This window comes from Cavia porcellus, unplaced genomic scaffold (genome assembly GCF_034190915.1).
Source record: "Cavia porcellus strain 051 isolate PalLab524CR breed Dunkin Hartley unplaced genomic scaffold, mCavPor4.1 scaffold_1, whole genome shotgun sequence".
Taxonomy (NCBI): domain Eukaryota; kingdom Metazoa; phylum Chordata; class Mammalia; order Rodentia; family Caviidae; genus Cavia; species Cavia porcellus.
In genome coordinates this window covers 210,668,527-210,684,817 of record NW_026947484.1, presented here as the reverse complement: position 1 = coordinate 210,684,817, position 16,291 = coordinate 210,668,527, and the positions used below count along the sequence as shown (strand labels likewise).

General features: G+C 37.4%; 1 protein-coding gene and 1 non-coding gene across 2 annotated transcripts in view; both read left to right on the top strand.

The window, feature by feature from the left end:
- The first annotated feature begins 2,932 nt into the window (after positions 1-2,932).
- Gtf2a1l (general transcription factor IIA subunit 1 like) overlaps positions 2,933-16,291 on the top strand; it is a 58,908-nt gene continuing 45,549 nt past the window's right edge. The window contains exons 1-3 of the mRNA XM_005005066.2: positions 2,933-3,031; positions 9,080-9,181; positions 9,382-9,502. Of these exons, the coding sequence (XP_005005123.1) occupies positions 3,011-3,031; positions 9,080-9,181; positions 9,382-9,502 (244 nt within the window). The 5' untranslated portion in view covers positions 2,933-3,010. The remainder of the gene's footprint in view (positions 3,032-9,079; positions 9,182-9,381; positions 9,503-16,291) is intronic.
- On the top strand, positions 12,792-12,928 carry LOC111757781 (small nucleolar RNA SNORA2/SNORA34 family). The gene has a single exon (XR_002792068.1). It is a non-coding gene; the product is annotated as a small nucleolar RNA SNORA2/SNORA34 family (small nucleolar RNA).

Genomic DNA, 16,291 nt, shown 5'->3' with positions numbered 1-16,291 from the left:
TTGAGCATTTAATGTCATGCACAGACTGTTTTTTAATACGGAGTTTTGACATACCAATATTTTGAGAAATCCCAGGGATGTTCCATCTGACTATGGTTCACCGCTTTCTAGTTTAGCACTTAAAGCTCTTTGTTCCACCTTGGGGATACAGGGATCCTACTGTCTTGCTGCCATCTGTGGACTTGCTGCTGCTTCATTCTGTAAACACCTGTAAATTACACTCTGTCCCATCCTGAATTTGTCCATCTCTTTCTTCAGTTTCAGGATACCTTTTGCCTTTGGTGACTGGTTCTGCTCTCCTAGATTTTTCTGAAATAGCTGCAAAAAGAGTGATCAGAGACATTCCAGAGCCTTGTAATAATTTTTGAAGTGGCATACCATCACTATGCTTTATTTTCTTCGCCCAGACAATCCACAGTATGATATGAGAGGGGGTGATAGCAAACTTCATGGTATGATGTGGGAGAGGACAATACCAGGCTTTGAACACCAGGAGGTATGGATTAACCTGTGGCCATGTTGGAAGCCAACTACCAAAGGTTCAGAGCCAATTTGCAACTCGCATGTATACTGTGGTAGCAAACCTATGGCAGGCATGCTGCTTGTATTGAAAACTCTAAAAGGTTTGCCATTGCTTGTGGAGGGCCACCTGGATGATTCTCTTTGAAAGAAGAGCAGTCGTCTCCATTTTGGTTAAACCTGGGCCTGTCTCTGTGTATTGATATGTACAGAGCTGACTAAGACATTTCCTTATCCCCTCAACTGGCTTTAAGCGTTACAAATGGGTCTAGCTGAGGGGCTGATGTGTAGTTGTTAAAGCAACTTGCAACAAGTCAGTGAAGCCAGGGCTATAACTCGCAAATAATCTGTGAGCTAGGTCTTGTGTAGCCGTGTGTAGCCATGCTGTCCGCTGAGAATGAACTTTGGGATAAGAGGCCTTGATTTCTCAGGACAAAAAATTATACTGAACTGAAGCACTGACCCCAAAACATTAGCTACCACCTCAAATAGTGTTATGCAGATTACTCCTTCCACATCTCTCACTCTCTCTCTGCATATTGCAGAGGTGATTTCAGGTCTCTCATGGCACTCACTGAAGTCCTTTTCACCGTTCTCACAGTCACTTATGCCCAGGCCACTCCCTTCTTCACGAGTTAATAAAACCTAAGTTTGGTCCTAGGATGAGGTTTTTGTTCCAGTTAGCCTTCATACTAGTTGGATTTAGGACCTCCTTGGATCCCCACAACTACATATATGCCTTAGTGTCTTTATTCGCACCATGCATTGCACTGGAAGTGGTAGAGTGGAATTAATTGATTAGAATTCCAATAACTGTTCCATAGGATTACAAATGTGGACCTTTCTGGACAGTGATGAGTAGGGCCTTCCACAATCACTGATTAATAACTTGTATGAAGCATGTCTTCTCTAATAGCTGTTGCCTATTATTGGTACAGAATTACAACCAAGGCTACCATTCGGACAGACCACAAAGGGAAAACGGAAAGGGCTGATGTTTCTCTGCTAACATTGATTAACTTTCTATTACTTTCAATTTGATTATTAGTCATTTTTTATGGCTACCAAAGTCTGAATTTAATCTCAAAAATATGCATGATCTATAGTGGAGGATTAAGAAAGATATATATGGTAGAATACAACAAAACAGTCTGTTGTCACACAAAGGTGATTACTGTCCTATGCATTTAGGAACAAAATTTTAAAGCCTTGCTCTCAGAAAGATTGAAAGCAAGACATCTCATCTTTCTTATTTCCTGGCTTGCATACTTTAATTGGATTTTATAATACCATAAGGAATCCACACCTGCCTTTAGTCTTTCTATTTTGGGTGAAAGGTAAGTCATTTTGAATACTCCTGGTAGTAAATTGCCAGATAGACACAACCATTAAAAATTATCATGCAAATTCCTGGCTTTGTGGAAAAGAAATTTCCGATAGTTTTCAATTTAGGAAAGTCTTTCAAAGGGTCTCACATGATTCAGCTGCTGAAAACTCATGAACCAAAAGTTACCTGTTCCAGACCAAAAATACAGTGACAGAGCATACCTAGCTGTACTGCACTTCTATGTATAAATAGCCAATTTCAAAACGAACAGAACTTTAATTATGAAATAATCATCTGGTTAGGTCAAGATGGTTAACAAGAAAGGCTGTTTAAAGCCACAGTGACTGCAATGGACCCCTCTTCCCTTTTCTAGCCCTCTAGGTTACCTAGTTTCCCCTAGCTAGGTAGGGACCTCATCCTTCAGCAAAGTGAAAAGAAATCACAGGTCAAAAAAACGGTGATCTTCGCCTGCAGAGGAAAAGGACGGCAAGGGTGAGCTGTTTTACATAAACAGTGGTTCTCCACCTTGGTTACCTTTTAGAATCATATATTTTGGAATGGGACTCAGGCACCAAAGTGTTTTCAAGCTCCCCAGGTTATTTTAATGTGCACCCAAGGCTGAGCTTTAGCACCTATCAGAATGAGCTGGGCTCTTGGTTCTGAGTTTCTGATTTCAGCACGAGCGTGTGGTGTCTGTGTCTGTGTAGCTTATGGAGAACTTTGATCATCTGCATTTTTAAAAGGTTCTCAGGTGATAAGAACCAGTATTAGATTGGTTCTTGTTATATCTTGAGTTCAGCTGTCAGTGGGGTGTGGGGTAAGGCACAAAAATTGGTAAAAGCAGAAACCACTAATCTTCCCGTCTCTCGCCCATAACCTTCCAAACTGAAGTTGAACTGTAATCTCCGTGGCACTGCCCTTCCTCTGTTCTGTCAGGCTTTGTTTCACAGGTTGAAGACATAAAGGGCCCGCCCTGGAAGGCAGTCACCTACCTCATCCCCTTAATCTAGGCTCCTCCCTGGCGCCCCGCCCACGCCGCTGTGTTGCCAGGCAACCAGGCAGCGCGCCTGCGCAGTCACCGTTTAAAAAAGGTTCCCGCGCGTGGTCCGCAGAGGCCGCCGCGTGCTGCGCAGGCGCGAAGGGCCGGGTGCTGGAGCTGGTGTCATGGCTGGCATCAACCCGGTGGTAAGGAGCGGCCTCTGGCCTGTGAAGAGGGAAGCTGCGCAGATCTGTGGGTTCGCGGCAGTGTACCCGACACGCCCTTTCATACTCAGTGGCAAGCCTCAGACTTACTAACCCTCTTCAAGACTTTTGGAGGCAGGCGGAGGGCCTTGAGTGCAGCCGGAAGTGGGGCTCCCCCCTCCCCAAAACAGTGTCCCCCCAGCTGTGTTGCGCGGTGCGGTCCGGGACTGAGGGAGCTTTTTGGTACACGCTTGTAATACCAGCTTTTCTAGACACTGGGGCCGGAGGACCGCAAGTGCGAGCCCATCCTGGGCAGTTTATTGAAATTGTCTCAAAATTTAAAGGGCTGGCGATGTGGCTCAGTGGTGGAGCGCTGCCTTCTCCCATCCCCAGTACTTGGAGACAAAGTTTAGCGGTGAATTCACCCTCTACCCGCTCATTTCCTGCATATTTAGAACGTTCCCCAGTTCACTTGTTTCTAATTTTCAATTTCAGTATGGGCCGTGTTGTTGATTTAAAGACCCTCGAGTTAGGACTGGCCTGGGTTATGGCCACAATTTTGGTTTTAAGTTAGGACCAGTCATGAATTATGACCTAGATGCTGGCGCTTATGCTTCCGGAAGGTCACAGATACAGATCTAACCCTTAAAGAGTTCTAGAGGGAACACTGCAACACCCTTTCCCAAACAGTGTGTCTCTAAGGACACGGAGATCTGCCTAAGTAAAGGAGAGAAACTTTGAAGGCTGGGTAGAAGAGCTTGAGCCTTCAATTGATAACTTCTTGAGTTGCACGCAGCAACTTAAGAACCATTTGCGTTCTTAAGGAACTCAGGAACCAATTGCGTTCATGAGTCAAGGGGCTACTGTTTACTTATTAACCTTATTAACTTATTACTTATTAACTTATTAAACAACAAGTAATGTGATAATGGCTTATTACTCCAGCAATTTTTAGTCTTTCCCTACTGTTTCTTTTCTCATCCTTTAGCATCTCACGGTTTTCTAAAGCTCACAAAACTTAAGCCTAAATGACATTTGTGAGACTCTCCATCCATCTTAAGTGCAAATTAAAAGAAGAAAAAGCTTTATTTTTATTTTCAGGACTTTATATTTCCTGAAAGACAATATACTGTCCAGATAAATTTTTAAAATTTGATGTAAACATATATAGCATAAAAGATTCCATTTTTTGAGACATGCTGTTTTAATGTGTATCAATTTTATGATCATTTTTTAAGAAATACAACATACTTAAATACAGGCTTAAGAAGGATATCAGTATACCTGATTGTGAACTCCAAGCGGAATGTATGTTTTCTTTTAGAGAAGGAACTAAGATGGGTTTTTGGATTAAATATGGTTTCAAAAAAGATTAAGTAAGCAATGTAAAGTCTTAACTCTAGTTGTAGAAGACAAACTATGTGCAATGCCTATTTTGCTTTGAAAAATTGTGTTCTAATGGGTTCTTTTTGACTGTTGCCATTATATTATAAGGGCGGATCTTAAAGATGTTTTTAGCCCTAGGAATTTTTTCCTCTAGCTCTTAAGTGTGATCACACTAGCTGGGATTAACACAAAGCATCAATTTAGAAAGCCTTTATAAGGGTAACCTGTTTAGAAGAAGCAGCTAATATAGAGGCACTTAGTCTTAATGGGTATGCTTGTGACTAACACATTATTTAAATGTTGCTGATTGGTCTATTCATAGGCTTAACGCTGGCTTTTTAGAAGGACTAGGATAAAACTTGGCTTCTTTGGGAGTGAACTGGGCTATTTAGGATGTTTTATGAGTAACATGAAGAGGCAATCCTATAGAATGCTAGAATTTTCATTTTGGCCTGATTAGACAGTTTGTCTAACTCAACTAAATTCCTGTTTTGCCATTTTTTTCATCAGTGAAACTTGTACTGTGTTGTACTATCAGCACAGTTAGTGTGGCCCTTTTGGTTTGGGGACCTGGGTAGGGCACATTTTACGTAGTTTTTAAGGACTAAGTTTATTTCACATACTCCTTGTTTTATTCATATAGCCAATGTATAATCCGTGTAGAAATCTATTAATTTTATTTCATAACGTGATTTTAGTAGGACACTTTAGGAGGTATCTGTACAATATGAACATTGCAGAAGGGTTAGGTTTGTTTACATCTCTCTTAGTTTTGGTATAGGAAGTCCATCTTGGTGCACTTGTATTTTACTTGATAGTGGTTTCAAATATACATATTTGTGTGGTTCTGTGTGTGTGTGTGTCTATGAGAGAGGGAGAGAGTCTGTGGTATTTGCAAGTGTGATGAACTTTGATTATCCCCCACTTTTTTAAAAAATTTTATTTAAGGAGAAAAAGAAAAAAAAAACAAAAACAAAAAAGGTACAAGTTATACAGAATTACAGAAAAACAGTAGGAAATCACTATTTAATAGATTACATATTGTTATCTTAGAAATAGTTGTTCAAGTTACAAAATTAAAGCATATAAAGTGGACTTTCAAACAGTGAGACTGCAAACAGCTCTGTTCAATGATCCAACAAAATTCAGTAATATGGCTATCTATCTTATACATTTCAATATACATGCAGTTGTATCCTTTAGAACACTTTGTTTTCCTTTCTTTTGTACAATGACAATTACACATTTTGGGTTTTATTACTCCCACAGTTCTTATTTTTTTGAAGAGAGTAAAACCAAATGTGACATAATAGAGTCAGTCAAATCAAAAGGATGGATATAATATACAATGTAAAAACAAAATACTAGATGATCAACAATGGTTACCATACTGCCTCTTGCTATCTTAAAAAGAATTGCCTATATCATCAGTTATAGTAAAATTGAACAAAAGAGTAAAGAATAAAACCAAAACATTGGACTTTAAAAGAAGATAATAGTCAACCAGAATGGGCGTCATAATGAATCTTACTGTCTTCACAGTTGTTGGCCTATACTTTCGAACTTGGTACTATCAAGCAAAGCAGAATAGGGGAAAATCAGTCAAAACAAGGTGGTGAGGGCAATACAGGGTTTCAAATCAAGTTAATAGGGGGCTGGGTATTTAGCTCAGTGGCATAAGCACCTGCCTTGCAAGCAGGCAGTCGTGAGTTTGATCCCTGGTACCGATGAAAAGGAAAAAGACAAAAACAAAACAAAACAAAACAAATCAAGTTAATAGGAAATCAAAATGGGTTACTATAATATAGCCTGCTATTTTTAATTTATTTTTCTCTTAATTAAAAAGATAAAAAAGTAAATAATTAAAAAAAGATTGAGATAAAAGAAGGCATAACAACAAAACAGCGCAGGTGAAAACATAACCATTTAAGCAAAATAGTGTTTCACCACAAGATATCCTGCATAAAAGTAGTTACCATAGTGTCTCTTTCCTTGAAATCTTTGAGTATAACTTCGTATACTGTAGCACCAAACATATCAAGACAATGTAAAGCCATTCAAGAGAACGACATTATTACAGGGTATTTAGAACCAACTATCAGAAAATGACTGATGATTCCTGTATAATCTCCTTGTCTATAAAAGTTTTTGTTTATATTATCACATATAATAAAATCCAATAAGATACAACCTGTTAAGACTGATGGAGACAGAAGAATAAAAGCTTGATGGGACTTCAAAACAAGATGATACTAAATCATCACTAGCTATTATGATGTCTTGTTTTCTCCAAAATAGCTGTTCCTACCATCCAACCTTCTCTGCCTCATTTCTGTTGAGCTCTTTTTCTGTCATTAGTTGTCAGTTTGTCTTCTTCATTTTGCTTTCTGCTCCATTCATTGTGGCCTCTCTGCCACTGTTTCTGGAATCTTGGTGTTTTCCTTTTTTAGAATATCCTGCAGTATTCTCTGTAGAGTTGAATTGGTGGCTGCAAATTCCCCTACTTCCTCTTCATCCTGGAAGCACCTTGTTTTTCCATCAATTTCTAGGGACAGTTGTGCAGGATATATCAATCTTGGCTGGAGGTTATTATCTTTCAAAGCTTGAATTATTTCCCTCCACGCTCTTTGTGATTTGATGGTTTGTGCCCAGAAGTCTGCTGGAATTCTGATGGGTGTTCCCTGTAAATGATCTGTTTCTTGTCTCTGACGGCTTTTAATATTCTGTTCTTATATTGGATTTCTGGAATTTTGATTATTACATGCCTGGGTGTAGCTCTGTTTGGATTGAGGTGGCTAGGGTCCTATATGCCTCCATACATCTGAGTATCTTTACCTTTTGCTAAATTAGGGAAATTCTCTTGGATTATTTCTGTGAATAGCTTTTGTAGTCCATTTGTTTGTGTCCCTACTTCTTCTTTTGTGTTCTTAATTCTTGTTATAGATCCTCTTATCTTCTAGCCTTTGTATTATTGCTGTTTGTTTTCTTGTTATTTTTAAGAAGTTTTTCGTTTCATGCTCCCACATTAGAAATCTGCCCTCCAGTTCAGATAATCTATCCAAGCTGTTATGCCAGCTTTCAATAGAGTTTTTAGTTTCCTGGTAATCTCTTTGAACCTGCTTCACATATTCTATGTTTTCTCTATTTTCTCCGTCAAACAATTCTTCCCTTTTTTTCTGTTCTTCCATTCCACCATCTGTTTTTTCTTGGGTGGTGCTTAGCATTTCTCTAACTATTCTATTTATATCTTGCCTTATTTCATTAACTACTTCACTTTTGAACTCATCTATGAGGCTCTATAGATAGCACTTTATGTCTATTGGTGTCGTTTCTGATATTGCATGTTTTCTGTCCTCATTCTCCTTTGCATTTACCTTTCCTGGATCAGTGTTCTCAGGATTGGGGACTGAGGACCCTTTTTTGTTGCTCCCTCTTCCCATACTTTTTGTTCCTTCCATACAAGTGAATGTAGGAGGCCCAATTTTTTTTTCCTCTTTTTCGGTTACAGTTTGTTTGAATTGAGCTGACTAGGTGTTCCCACCTACTGCAGTGCACTAGGGAGACACAGACCTGGGCAGCCTCTGCTGGGCCTGCCCCTCCAGGTCAAGCTACTGAAGGCTTCACTGCTAGGGTGCACCACCAGGCGCTGGGACCTGGTTTAGCTAGCCTACTGGGTCTTAGTCCGTGGCATCACCCAGGTCAGGGCTCCCTACCAATCCCGCTTGAGAGGGGAATATGCGACTAAAGTCACTGCAGCGTCCTGTTCCGGCTAGTCTGCCTGGTCCCAGAATGTCTTTTGCTGGAGCCTCTTACTCTATGGAAGCGTCCCCGTTCTGCTCACTCACCACAGGTTGATGTAGGGCTCCCTGCCAGTCCCGCTCTCAACTCTGTTCGCCAATTCCCACTCTCAGAGCTTTCGTGTGTCTCTCTCCCTGTCGTGCTGATTTGGATGCAGCAGTGGCTGCAGGAAATTCAAATCACGGCTTCCAGTGGTGTGGGTTCCAGCTTCTGCACTGAGATTTTATCTGTTCCTGTTATAGCACCAGGATTGCATTTCCAGTTGGTTTTTCTAAGCTTAGTTTGTTCCTGGGTCAGCAGCGTATATCTCCCCTTGCTTAGGACTCCTCGCACCGCACCATTCCTGGATTCTAAGCGGGGTATCTCAGAGAGCCTCCATAGCTGCTGTTATCTGTCCACCATGTTCTCCTGGAAGTTCTATTCCCCACTTTTAAGCCTCAAAGTTCATTATCATTTGTGGAAGTAACAGAGTGAACCCTGAAAAAGCTATGTTGGCTTCTTTGAGAAAAACGGAGAGCTGTCTTAAATTTATTTCTCCTTTAAAAAGGAACAGGGAGATGATATACAGATAAAAAATGAAGTAAAATAACTGTGTTTATCTTTATGATAATATTCTTGTGAGATTATCTTATATTTTATGGTAGTTTTTTAATTCTGCTGGGTGATGAGAGGAATATGAGGAGTCCACAGCTGCTGAGTTTAGGGGTCTGGAGCCAAGACAATTTATGGCAAGCCAGGACTAACTGTGTACTTAGGAATAAAACCTTTTTTTTTAAGCCATGAGATTAGGAATTATACATAGATGTCTTTTAAAGCTGAATACATTCAAAATTAAGAATTAAAACTTTAACAATTGCTTTTATATAGCCTAAACTCTACAAATCCATAATTGAAGATGTAATTGAAGGAGTGCGGGATCTATTTACTGAAGAAGGTATAGAAGAACATGTTTTAAACGACTTGAAACAGGTTTGTAGACAATACAAGATTCTCTATCTGTATTTAGCTAAAAAAAAGAGCCCAGATAAATTATAGTTCTAACTCATCAATTATAGTGTAGTACTTATTCTGTGTTCCATCAGCTGACAATTTAAATTTAAAAACTTAAAAATAGAAGTAAATATTCCAACATTTTTTTAAAAAGCAAACTTTTGTTTTTCTCTCTGCAGCTCTGGGAAACCAAAGTTTTGCAGTCTAAAGCAACAGAAGACTTCTTTGGAAATAGCATCCATTCACCACTGTTCACCCTTCAGTTTCCACACACCTTGCACCCAACATTGCAATCAACAGGTTTGATAAAATTTATAAATTGGTGCTATTTATATCTTCAGAACACATTAACATTTGGTAGTTTTTTTTAATTGGTATAGTATTCTTAAATTAAAGAAGACTTGCACTTCAAAACCATTACTGTTAAATGACCACACTACAAATTGTTGTCATGTAATTGTTGATTTCAAAACTCAAGAACTATTGAACTAATTTTAAAAAATACTTTATATTTCATAAAAATATCAAAGCCTTACTTTAGAGAAACATGTTATATAATTCTGAGCTTGGAGTACGCATTTGTTTGAATTTGATTGGGTCTGCCATTGCTGGAGTAACAGGGGAGGCAGGAAAGGTAGGTGCTTGCTTGCTTGTGCAGTCTAGCCCTTTTACTTCCAGTGTATCTTATAAATCTGTTACTGTAGAAGCAAAGTAGAGAATAAACAAGAATATGAAACTTAACTGAGGCAACTTACTGTTCTGGTTATGTAAAATAATGGCAAAACATTGACCATATGTATTTTATCTCCATTTTTTGACTTGTTGAATCTGGATGTCTGCATCTAAGGGGTACTATTTGTTCATATTATGTATGTCAATTTAAACCAGAAAAGGCTAGCTAATAAAAGATAAAACAGGTTAGTCTATCTTTGTACCCTTTCTTCCTTGTCTGATTCTCGTAATCTTTACGCTAATTGTGTGTATACATACACAAAAAGATTTTATTTGGTTTAGTTGAAGTTGTGTAGAATAGTGTCTGCAAGAAGTAAGGGTAGATTTTGGTTTAGATTATCAGGAGTAAGTGTATTTTTGCATGCTTGGGAAAATTCATATAAAAATTATGTGGGCCGAGGAGAAGAGAAAATATTAGGGATGCAGATATTTCTTTTATAGAAAACTCAAGATTTAAGTGGACAGCAATTTTAACTTATAAAACGAAATAAATTAACGGAAATTAAGCTACCAAAGGGAAGTTTTACCTCATGAGTGCTTATAAAATGTAATTTTGCTCTGTAAGATTTTGACATGATGGTTTTAATTGTTGAATTGATGCATTTGAAGCATTTTTCATCAGTCATTGAGTTTTGGCTATATTTTCCTTTTAATTTTCTATTGCATCAGTGCATTCCCTTTACTGTTTTTTTGCTTAACATTCTTTCAGGCTTTTTTAAAACCTATTTTTTTCTTTTATTAAAGAACGCTAATGGTTCCTTTTACTTGGAGTTGACAGGAGGATATGGTGGGAAGGGGAGGATACTTAAATTTTATCAAAAGAATGGATAGCATCTCTCAGGTTCTTTGTCATTCAACACTGCAGTACTTCATCTTGCCACAAGATGGTAATGTGACTAGCAATTTAAATCACAAAGCTGGGAACTAATGTATCCAGCTGGTTTTCACCCAGCACCTTATTCTTATTCTTTGTCTTAAAGGTTAGAATAATAGAAATAATTACATTAAAATCAGCACTTTTTCTTCTTACTCTCTTCTCTGTGATTTATAATGAAGAGGTTTAAGAGGAATTGCTGTATCTTTTAAAAGTGCATTATAGACCTTATTTCTGTCTGTCTTCATTTCTTGGTACCCTACAATAAAATTCTTAAAATAAATAGCCTCATAAAACTGAAGTACTTCTTAATTGTGTCTTCTCATAGTACGTTCTTTAAAGCCTGATTAAAATAACTTAAACTTACTTCTACAATCTTTTTATTTCTTTTGATAATGAGCTCAAATTAAATTTGCAATTGAATAAGTTATTTGCCTTTGTCTCTTCTACTTTTAAACCCAGCCATATTTTCTTGGCTGTATTATTCATTTATTTAGTAATTTCCTGTGTCTTCAATACTCAGTTGCTTTTAGTCTCAGGACTCTTACACTTTTGAAAATTGAAGAATCTAAAGAACTTTTAAGCTCAGATACAAAGATAATTAGGTATTTAGATACTAAAATACTTAGAATAGATTCTAAGTATCTATTTAACAGAAATTAAAACTTGAAAATGTAAAACAATACTGATTTATTAATTTAAAAATCCAATTACATGATAATTTCATATTTATGAAAATTAATAATTTTCCAGGACAAAAAATACCTAGTTTTACTTTTGTGCAAATTTTGTTAATATCTAGTTTCATAAATAGTTGAATTCTTATATCTAATTTTATCTAAATTTTACTGTATATATTTAAGACAAAATGATACTTTGATATACATATGGTGAAAAAGTTAGTGTAAGTCAGGCAAATTAATAACCTGTAGTTTATTAATTTGTGTAGCTTTATTTCATGTTGTGTTTAATTTAACCCTCTTTAAAAGCGTAGGTACCCACTTTTAAAAATTGTGTTGAGTACTTTAAGTCTATTCTTCTAGCAAAAAATTGTGAATACAGTATAGTATTAGTGAAAGCCCCAATTTTATACATATGATTTCTAGATTATTCATCCGACATATTTTTACTACTTTGTGTCCTTTGACTTAACATCTCATTTCCTGTGTCCTTGCCTCTGGTAACCACTATTTATTTCCTATCTCTGTGTATTTGACTTTCTTTCTTTCTTTCTTTTTTTAGAATTTTACATATGAGATAACAGAGTATTTCAGTTAGCATAAAGTCTCCCAGATTCATCTATGCTGTGGCAAAGGGAAGGTTCTTTTTTTTTTACAAATAAATGATAATCCATCTGAGAATATTAATAATACTGCATGTTCTTTATTTTTATTCACCATTGGACATACAGTGTTTTTCCCAGATTTTGGCTACTGTGAATAATGCCACAGTGAACATTGGAGCATAAGTATCTTGTTTTGATTGCTTTTGCAATTCTGGGGATTGAACCCAGGGCCTTGTGCATGCAAGGCAAGAACTTTACCACTGAGCTACATCCTCAGCCCTAGGTATCTTTATGAGGTAGCAATTTAACTTCTTTTGGGCATGTAGCCATAGGAAGGATTTCTGGGTTGTATGGTAGTTGTATTAAATTTATGAACTTCTATACTACTTTTTATGATAGCTGCACCATTCTACATTCTTAGCAACATTGTACAAAGAAACTCTTCTTTATATCTTCACCAACATTTGTAGTCTTTTTGATAGTAGCCGTGTTTGCAGGTGTAAGATGATATCTCGTTGTGCTTTTGTATTTCTGTGATTAGTCACATTGAACACCTTTTCATATACCTGTTGTCTAATTTTCATGTTCTCTGTGGAAAAAAATCTATATAGCTATTTGATCATTTTAAAAATTACTTTTTTTTCCTGTTAATAAGTTGTGTGACTTCTTTATAGATCTAGGATATTAACCCTTTGTTACTGGCTTTGAATCAAGGCCAGCAGCTTCCTGACGCTGTTGGCTTCAAGCAGGAGCCTAAAGAGATGTCTTTCTATGGTCTGTTGACCTTTTCAGAACTTGGGCAGTGAAATGGTCAATTCATTAGAAAGAAACAGCTTGAAGCAACCTCTCCCCTACCCTGCCCCCGTGAGCAGCTGTGAGTGTGGTAGGCTCCGGAGGCCCAGGATGGGAGCCACTGGCGTTTACAGGGATCTGAGCCATGCTGGGCTCTGGAGGACCAGGAAACCAAGCAACCCCTCCCCGCCTGCCTGTTTTGTTTTGTTGAACTTCAATATACATGAAGGTATGGACAGAACGAGAGACTATGAATCCATTAGTGACTTCCCTATTGTCTGGTTCTGAAGACCTAAAACACCTTCCTCATTCTGTTTGGATCAGTTTTATATTATGCTGTTGTGTATGAATTCTCAGTATGTGAAGACATGGACAACTATTTGGAAGAAAACAAGAGACAATATGATAGATAGTGAAGATCTCAGGTCATTTAGCTTTAAAATTTATATCTTACATTGCTTTCTTATGTCCTATTTTGTTCTGTTTTGTTTAATTTTACCCTCTTTAAAATAAAAATAGAAAAACCGCTTTGTTAGATGTATGGTTTGCAAATTTTTTTTCCTAATCTGTATGCCACCTTTTATTTTATTGGCCATCTCCTATGCTGTGCAGAAGTTTGATGTAGTTTGATATTCTTCATTTATTTGTGTTTTTTAGCGTGAGTTTTTTGGATGATATCCAAAACACCAGTGCTAAGGTTAATATTACGGAAGCTTTCTCTAGTTTTTTCTTTTGTGAGTTTTATGGTTGAAGTCTAATTTTTAGGTCTTTTATTTATTTTGAGTTTTGTTTTCTGCATATGTATGTATGTTAAGGGTCCAATTTTATCATTGTGTATGTGAAAATTCTAGTATTCTCATCCTCATTTATTGAAGAGACTGGTTTTTCACCATTGTGTCTGTCTGTCTGTCTGTCTTTCTTCTCTTTTGGTTTTTTTTGAGACAGGGGCTCATTATGTGCTTCAAGCTAGACTTAAATTCATGGTAGTCTCCCTGCCGCAGCCTCTCAAGTGCCAGCATTACAAGTGTGCACCATCACACCTGGCCTCTCTGTTGTGTCCTTGTTCAAAATTAGTTCACTGTATGTTTGGGTTTATTTTTGATTTTGATATTCTGTTCCACAGGCCTGTATGTGTATATTAGTACCATACTATTTTGATTACTAGAGCTCTGTAATATTATTTTATTTATTCACTTTTAAAATAGGGTCTTGCTATATTGTGTAGGTCTTGAATTCTTGGGCTTGAATGATCCCCCATGTCTCAATCGCAATCTCCTGGCTATATTATATTATAAAATATAATTTTAAATGAAGGAATTTGATGCACCCAACTTTGTTTTTATTTCTCTGAGTTGCTTTGGTTATTTGAGTTTTTTTTTTTTTAGTTGGCCCATATAAACATCAGAATTTTTCTATTTCTGTGAAGAATGCCATTGGAATTGATAGAGATTGCAATGAATTTGTATATTACTTTGGGTTACTTGGACATTTTAACAATATTAACTCTTTCAAGTCATGAAGATGGAATAGATTTTCATTTGTATTTTCAATTCTTTCTTTTTTTTTTTTTACTTTTCAGGTTAGAAGTCAGATCTTTCAGTTCTTTGTTTGAATTTATTTGTAAGTCTGGTATTAATTTTTTTAGAATCTATCATAAATGGGATTAGTATATTTTCTTTTTTTTTCCCTGTGTTTTTGAGCTGTTTCTTCATAATATATGTAATAGGTTATTGTGAACTACACACACTTCCCTGTGCTGTGGGACATAACTTACTCCTTTCATCTAATTTTATTTTGGAACCTACTATCCCACTCCCTCTATCTTCCCATGCTCTCCATCTCAATCTGTAGAAATCACTATTTTGCATTCAGATCAGCTTGTTTACTTTTCACACAAGAGTCAGAAAATGTAGTGTTTGTCTCTGTATCTGGTTTATTTTATTTAACATAGTGTCTGTTAGGTTTTTAATCACTACTTTATTCTTTTTATGTTTCATATCTATTTCTACATGTAATCTATTATATGTTATTGTTAAGATACATGAAAAATTTTACCTTTTACAGATACATAATTGAAAAATGATGGAATATATTAATAGCATTTTCAAGTAATTTGATACTACAGTAAAACATAGTAGAAGGTGGAATCTGAAACTAAATTCAAGAACTTTTCAGAACACCACATTGAATCCAGGAAACTCAGCTACCGGCTGGGGTGAGTCCTGCACGCCATCCTGAGCTCCAGGAGAGTTTAAGATCATCATTCCCAGTGGTCAAGGTCAAGGACTTGCCCAGCTTTCAGCCACAGTAGGCTGGGGTTGGCAGGTTTCAGACCTGCATGGGCCATGCCCAGTGACCTTCTTTCAATCCGGGAAATTCAGCTGCTGGCTGCGGTGAGTCCTGCGCACCATCCCGAGCCCCGGGAGAGTTTAAGATCATTGCTCCCACTGGTCAAGGACCTGCCCAGCTTCTAGCCACACTAGACTAGCCTTGGGAGGTGTTGCGGCCCGACTAGATTATGCCCAGTGTTCTTCTTCAATCAGGGGAGTTGAGGGCATGTGAAGTGAGTTCCAGGGCATTGGTCCTTGGCCAGGGAGAGCTTTGGACCATCATTTACAGTGGTTAGGTGCCCACCCAGCTTCCTGGAACACTGGAGGTGGCACGGGAGGGCCTGAGGGCCTGACTGGACCACGCTCAGCAACCTCCATTCAGTCCCAGGAGCCGAGGGCATAGGAGACGATTTCCAACATGCCCAGGGGAAGCTTTGGACCAACACTTGAAACACAGAAATATAGGAAACTGACAAAACGAAAGACCAAAATGCAATCTCAAACCTCCAGCCCATCCCAAGGAAGCCTAGGAGCCACGTACATAGAAGAAAATATATGCCATACACCTGAAATATCTGAAATAATAGAAACTGAAATAAAGAAACAACTTCAGGAAGCTTTAAAGGAGTTCAAACTAGAAATAATCTCCCAGGTAAAAGAAGAAATGATAAAAGTAATGAAAGAGATGCTGAACACATCTAAAGAAGACACAGTTAAAAAATTAGAGGAACAAAACAAAAAGATAGAATACCTGGATGAACAATATAAGAAACAAACAGAATACATGAAGCAGATTCAAAGAGATATACAGGGAATCAAAAATTCCATTGAAAACAACTACCTCAATGAAAGTGAAGATAGAATTTCAGACCTTGAAGACAAGATTTCAGCTAGTGAACAAGAAAGATCTTTTAAAAATAACAAGGAATCAAGAAATAACAATTCAACAGCTGCAAGATGATGCAAAGAAAATATAAGATTGATAGGGATAAATGAAAAAGAAGGGGAAAACAGACCATCACATTAGAATTCATTGACTTGTATTTTGCACTTTATATGGCTCTTTAACGTTGTGT